This window comes from Numenius arquata, chromosome 8 (assembly GCF_964106895.1).
Source record: "Numenius arquata chromosome 8, bNumArq3.hap1.1, whole genome shotgun sequence".
NCBI lineage: Eukaryota > Metazoa > Chordata > Aves > Charadriiformes > Scolopacidae > Numenius > Numenius arquata.
The window spans coordinates 14177396-14184273 of NC_133583.1; the positions used below are offsets into that span (position 1 = coordinate 14177396).

At 35.0% G+C, this 6878-nt stretch overlaps 1 protein-coding gene across 1 annotated transcript; it reads left to right on the forward strand.

Moving 5' to 3' along the window:
- The first annotated feature begins 3550 nt into the window (after positions 1–3550).
- Positions 3551–5648, forward strand: HESX1 (HESX homeobox 1). Its single transcript, XM_074152478.1, has 4 exons — positions 3551–3764; positions 3883–4088; positions 4389–4490; positions 5391–5648. Exons 1-4 carry the CDS (start codon positions 3551–3553, stop codon positions 5487–5489), a joined length of 621 nt encoding a protein of 206 aa, XP_074008579.1. The 3' UTR covers positions 5490–5648.
- Positions 5649–6878: the final 1230 nt, after the last annotated feature.

The following is a 6878-nucleotide window of genomic DNA, read 5'->3' on the forward strand; positions in this document are numbered from 1 at the left end:
TACCAGGTATTCATGAATTTGAAACTTTAAGTTTTCTGTCCTGTGGAAAATATATTTTCATCCTCATTTCTTTTTGGAAAGGTTTGTTGACTGTTTATCTTGATAACAAATAGCTTCTACAACTAAGCAAGCTTCGCTTCAAAGAAATCTAGCAACATTTGAATGCTAGACCTTCAGCCAGACTTTCCAGTAGATTTATCTCTATGTATGTGTTGTTTTAGAATCATAGAATGGTTTGGGTTGGAAGCGCCCTTCTAGTTTTTCACTGGATGAGGTTGCTCAAAGCCCCATCCAACCTGACCTTGAACACTTCTGGGATATAATGGAATTTTGGTATAATGCAGACTTCTTATCTTTAAAATGAGTTTCTTTGTCTTGTGAAATTTTTATAAACAGTTATGTGGACCTGCATTACCATTATAAAGGTATTTTAGATACATGGTATTTCAATTTCACTGAATTTCTCAGAAATTAGAGAGCATAGTGTGAGCTTCTACCTTGTGACCTTCTGAATTGCTCCGGCTTGTTGCAGCCATGAACCCTGTTTAAAAACAAGGGTGTTCATATGTTTCAGTGACTGCATTGCAGTCTCCAGATCAGATTCAATTCAACATTGAACAAATTAATGTAATATGATTATTTCAATAATAACACAGTTTCTTACTCAGATAACGTTGCTGGACAAACTTAATTTCAACACCAGATGGCAGTATTTGGTGAGCTTCTGACCTGTGCTTAGCTAATGCGTTAACTGGGTTTGGCCTATTTTATGAAAATTCTTTTTGAGAGCTACCAAGATACCTCTTTCCCTGAAAAGTCATTTAAAAACTCTGAAAGAATGAGTATTTCCAACTGGGAGTTAAAAGCAGACTACCCTGAAGTTTGTTTCCATCTTCCACAATCTCAGAGACCAAAAATAAGTTATAGTTACTTAGTTAACTTAATGGTTAGCTTTGGAAAGATATGTGCCTCTCATAAATGTCTTTCTTACCATCACATGTGCCTGTCTCTATTGATAGTTCTCGATAGCTACCTGAAGAGAACATCTATGAGGGCATTTACCACTTTGGGGCTTGAAGTATGTGGTAATCTGAGTCTCAGCTGTGTGGCTCAGCTTAATTTCTTTCATGCTAATCCAAGAGAAATAACTATTTTCTGAAATGTGTTTTGTATCAGTGCTTGTGTTGGGTTTTTTTAAGTTCTTTAAAAAAAATTAGTGGGCTGTATTTGGAAACTAGCTGTTTCTACTATAATGTTTAAGAGGGTTTTTGTATTTTTAAAGTTGTTATCCATTAGTTTCTGGATTCAAGAGGCTGTCTCTATCAGTGATCATGCTTTTCACCTCTCTGGGATAAAGAAATTGGTAAGCAGCTCCAAGTTCAGTACAGAAGGAGATGTGTTGTTTTCTTTTTGACTAAATGTGTTTTGTGGGTATTTTTAATTATTTTTTTAAAAAACTGGTGTTCCATGTAGAGACTGCAGAGCCAGAAAACTCATCTGCCAATCACTACTGTATAAGAGGCTTTGCATTATCTCTTTAGTAACCTCCGGACCTGGTGTGCAGTCTGAATACTCAAAAAAACTGCCCAGAGTCAAGAAAATGAGTCCTGTTGCTTTGTTAAGGTGATAGCTGTTCCCAACAAGGCAACCTGTACTGAAACATAAAAGGCTGTAAGGCCCTTGCTTAACACTGCTTCCCACTGACCTCTAGTTCACCAAATATTCCAGCAAGTAGTGGTTTTATTCATATGGCTGTTTTGTATGTCTACACTTTGTGGTTGCTGAGGCTGTTAAATGATGGTTGGAGCTTAGCTTGCAGGTGGTCATTGCAGTTACAGTGATGCCACTTCAAGATCTGTTGACCCATGCTGATAAGGTGTCCTTGGTAAGATCGCTTCATACATTGTCACTCGTTTTGATGGTTTGGTTTGACAACAGCCTCATTGCACAGCACAAAGTCACTCCAGTAAGTCAACATTCTTCAGCTGAAGGTCTTTCTGCTATAAAGCCACAACTGGATTGCATTTTTCTCTGTAGAATCTCCCTCAGCACAGTGTTGTCAGTTCTAAACTGTGCCATTCCCTTCCCAATTTTCCTGCTTCTGTCTATTCCTAAAGTTAGTCTTGATCTGATTATAAATGTGATGTACTTTTTGTTGTTCCAAACGTACAGAAAATCAAAGTGGAAGTACTGTTTGTTTCCATAATATTAGTTGTTAGCCATGTGAATGTGACTGATTATACAGAATAAACTACTCTGAGAAAATGGTAAAACAAGAAAAAAATAGAGGGCCAGATTTTTCCTCTAAAAGCACATAGTCTTACATGCTCATGTGCTCCACATTAAAAGTTCTATTTAAGAGGGGTAACTTCTGCATCTTGAAATTAACATATTGTTTTCATTTTTGCATGTTATAAACCAAAGCCTTGTCCAAAACACGAAAAGGAAGAATGTTTGTAGAGAGGTTATCCTGAACCAAAAGCTGGTTTTGAACATGTGACGTGTAAACTGCCGTGTGGCTGACAGACGAGCTTGAATATAAAAATGTTAGAGTTGGGACTTCCTTTATAATGAATGAAATCAGAATTCTGTTTTCAAACTTTGAACCTCATTACAAAACTTTTACCTCCTTTCTTCCCATTCCTCATTATTTTTGATCATTTTAAGTGTTTGCTCTGTAGGATTTAAATAATTTTCTATTGGTTATAAAGCTAGAAGAAGGAAGGAGTATCTATCGGTAAAAGGATGTTTTAAAACCAGTAAATTTGAGTGTACTGCTCCTATTACTTTTGTTTTTATGTTGTGAAGAATGATCAGGAAATTTCACATATGGTATGTTTCAAAAAAGCTGCGACAAAGTTATTTTAATAAGAAAAATGAATGCATGAATTATTTAAAATAGTTGGTGCAACTGTTCCTGTTAACTAATCCAGGCACTTGGAAGGCAATTACACTGAGCTTTGACAACATTGCCAACCCACTGCACAGTGCCTTATGCCAAAAGCTATTGTTGTTTTATTGACCACGTTCACCATTACATATGCATATGAAAAAACAGAGGCATTTTCATCGGGATTACCCTAATAGCATTAAGAGATTATTTTTTAAATTTCCTTGGAAGGAAATTCACTTAAATGAGATTACTTATTACTTGACTGGTTTCCTATCATGCTGCTATGTTTAGGTAAGTGGAGTCCATTAGAGTATAAAGTTTTTTTTAAAAACTGATTTTATACATTAATGATTTCAAATAAAGGAGAAGTACTATATTTGTGCACAGCTTCTTTTGAGAAAGTAAAGTCGATGTTCTGGTTAGGAGAGATAACACTTTTTGTCCCTCTTGGTGGCCCCCCTAGTGTCACCATTAGTTGCTAATTACTTGCAAACAAATAAACAATTAACTCCTCGTGCCTCTTGGTGGGAGAGTTTTCATTGACATGCTAAAACTTTCTAATAAAAGATTTTAATTAATGACGTGGCAAATCCAGCCCCCTTGTCAACATAGCTATAAGGAGGACTTGTGGAGAAATGCAAGTACAGTATACATGCTATGCTGGCTGAAGGTGAAAGCATGGCAAGTACATCCCTATGTGCTGCTAATACATCAGCCTCTCAGAATCTTCGGAAAGTATCTGGTTTTGTAGAAAGTAAAACCACACAGTGCTCGTTTTCCATTGAAAGTATTTTGGGACTGGAGCAGAAAAAAGATGGCATTCCAGCTGTGAAACCTCACAGACCATGGATGGATGCATGCACAAACTTGGGTAAGTCAGCAGTCTGTTTTGTAACCTCTCAAGCTTTTACTCCTTTAAAAATGTATATGTTTTCATGTTTCTACCGAAAACCAGTAAATTGAAGCCCTTGTTTGCTTGCTTTTTCTAGTTTTAGGTGATGACAGTAATCCCCATCTGCAAATCCCTGTTGTTTCCTATGAAAATCCATTATTTCACGCTAACACTAATCCAGTGCAAGAGGAAAAAGTTTTGAAATGTGAAAAATATTTTTCAGTCACTGAAAGACTATCTTTCAAACGAGAATTGAGCTGGTACAGGGGTAGAAGACCAAGAACTGCGTTCACTAGAAACCAGGTAGGGTATTTAATAAATGAATAACAATGTAGTTTAGTAAAAATGTTAGTAAAAGTCTATAGCAGCTGACTAGTTCAGTATGATGTAGCTCTGCAGAGAGACATGTAAAGAGGAACTAGTGTAAATTAACAGTAATGTTGCTAATTTCAGCAGACCTGTGTTTATGCATGGCATCAGAATTGTGCAAACACTGCTTGGAAGTCTCCTGTTGAACAAACTAATGTGTTTCTTGTATTTATTTTCTTTATTACTGCTATGAAGGTAGTGATAACTATTGAACAAGTGTTTTAATCTCCTTAGATTGAAGTCTTGGAAAATGTTTTTAAAATAAACTCCTACCCTGGCATTGATATGAGAGAAGAGCTAGCTCGCAAGTTAGATTTAGATGAAGACAGGATCCAGGTAATGAAAAATGTATTTGATTTTTTCTGTAATTCCATCTGTATGTACTCTCTGGTTCTATAAATAAGTAGTTTGACAGCAGTAGCAATAATTTTGATGATCTCAATACATGTGGTGTGCCTTCAATGATTTGTGAAATGGAAGCCATTGAATTCTTCCTGAAATCTTAATCCTCCTTCCGTAGCGTTGATGAGGTATTCCTCACTATAATATTTCCATGATATCTGCTCTGTTAATCTCTAGTTTTCATGTGCAAAACTTGATCATTTGCTTCCATGCTTTATAATCATGCTGCTTATGCTTGTCACCATATTTGAAAAACAAATTTGAAAGAAATACTGAAATAATTTGTATGAGTGTTTACATATTTTGTGAGACTGTCAGTAGAGCATTTATGTGTTAAACCATTGTTTAAGTTTATGTCTTCATCTGGCCAAAAGCAAAATTTACTCAGGGATTTTAATTATTGATTTCCAGGTAGTCCAATGTGATAAGAAGCACACCATAAACATTAGAATTTGGGCCTCACCTTAATGTTTATTAAGCTTTTGATGCAAGTATTATGTTGGGGTTGATGGGAAGCTTGATGCTGCCATTAATTAAGCAGCTGAAGAAATAACACCTTAAGACTTGTGTGTGAATTCCAGATGCTCAGGATCTTCCAGGGTCTGATTCAGTAGCATTGAAGTTAATATTATTTTTTATATTAATTACAGTGAGGCTGGTCCTATTGCAGGTAGCTACATGCCGTCATATGCAGATTTTAAATTCTTGTTGAACTTCCAAACTATTGTCATTACAGAAAATACTGTGAAACTGTGTGAATATTTTTAAGTTTCGATGCTTACTCTGCTTACAGTGCTGTATTTCTGACAAGCTTGGCTTTTCTTTCAATTTTAGATCTGGTTCCAGAACCGTCGTGCAAAGCTGAAAAGATCACACAGAGAATCTCAGTTTCTAATGGTGAAAAATACTTTCACCTCCAGCCTGCTAGAGTAGAAAGAAGGATGGTTTGCTGTTATGGTACTACAATAGAATGTGAAGAATTACTGGAATTTTCATAACTTGTATTAAGTAATGATGGTATATTAATTATGATTTTATCCCCAGATTTGAAAGTTTATAATAATTTTCATTCAAATAAACTGTAAATACTTGAAGTATTATTATAATCTACTTTTTGTGGGAAAAGTGAACTTTTTCTACATATTTTAATAAGTATTTTCAGAAAAGCTTGGATATTTTTGCAGTTAAAAAAAATCCAAACCCTAGGTTGTACAAGATTTTCAGCTCGTGTGAGTTACTGCAGCTTAACTGAAGACAACTTAACAAAGCTTAATGGCTTTAAAAAAAAAAGTCTGTTTGAAGTCTGAAATACACAATATGCAAAATAGAATTTGCTACCTGAAACAGATAGTGTGTTACATTGGAGTTTAAATAGCTTATTTACGAAGATTATCGATGTTTTCATAAAGAATGTAATTTTTAGAAAAAGGTATCTCAAATGGAAGGTCTAGTATTCAACTGACTGTTCACTTTGAGCAATTGTTTGGTTAGAAGAAGTTGAAAATTATAACATTTTTATATCAGATTATAATTAATTTAGGATATTTGCCTTTTTAATACTTCAACTTGGATATCTCCTCTCTTGTCAGTATAAGTGTTCCAGTTATGGAAGTTGCCTTATTATCTTTTAATGACAGAATGCAGCATTTCACAAGAGCAAATCAGTTGGGACCAGGTATCCAGATCATTGCCATTAATTTTAGGTTGTTGAATTAATTTATATAAAATCGTACATGAAAGTTAATTATCCTCATATTTATTATTGATCCTGAAGTCAATATGCCTAAGGAGAGCCTTATACAAAAAACCCAACACTTGATGGCCATGATGTGGGAAACATTGTAAGTACGGGTTTACGCTGCTCCTTGTTCAGCAGAGCATGAAGTGCTTGCTGAAAGTTCTGGTGTCCTTCAATGAGACTTCAGCCTGTGTTTTACTAGAGGTACATTCTACATGGGCCCAGCTGTATATACAAAAAAATCATTTTGTGTTAGGCTGATGGTTCAACAGGAACACTGAATTTAAATGATATCTTAATCTGTAAATCTGAAAGAACCATTAAATCCCAAAGAATTTAGACGTAAAGCTTTGTTAACTGGATTTTCCCACTTGGCTGACTTGAAAATTAAGTTTTATTTTGAACAAAATTATGTTTACAATAGTAAAAAAAAAAAGATAATTTTATCTGATTTTTAAAAAAGGGACATAGGGAAAAATTCTGAAAACTAAGGAGAAGAAATTATGTGAGTGCTTATGACATTCACAGAATCACAGAATATTTTTGGTTGGGTGGGACCTTTGAGATCATCGAGTCCAACCAAC

Bases quoted from the DNA above. Each gene is read 5' to 3' on its own strand.
- HESX1 (XM_074152478.1), top strand. From the start codon at position 3,551: ATGCTGGCTGAAGGTGAAAGCATGGCAAGTACATCCCTATGTGCTGCT. The intron at 3,765-3,882 runs GTAAGTCAGCAG...TGCTTTTTCTAG, and splicing joins GGATGCATGCACAAACTTGG to TTTTAGGTGATGACAGTAAT. The intron at 4,491-5,390 runs GTAATGAAAAAT...TTTCAATTTTAG, and splicing joins TAGATGAAGACAGGATCCAG to ATCTGGTTCCAGAACCGTCG.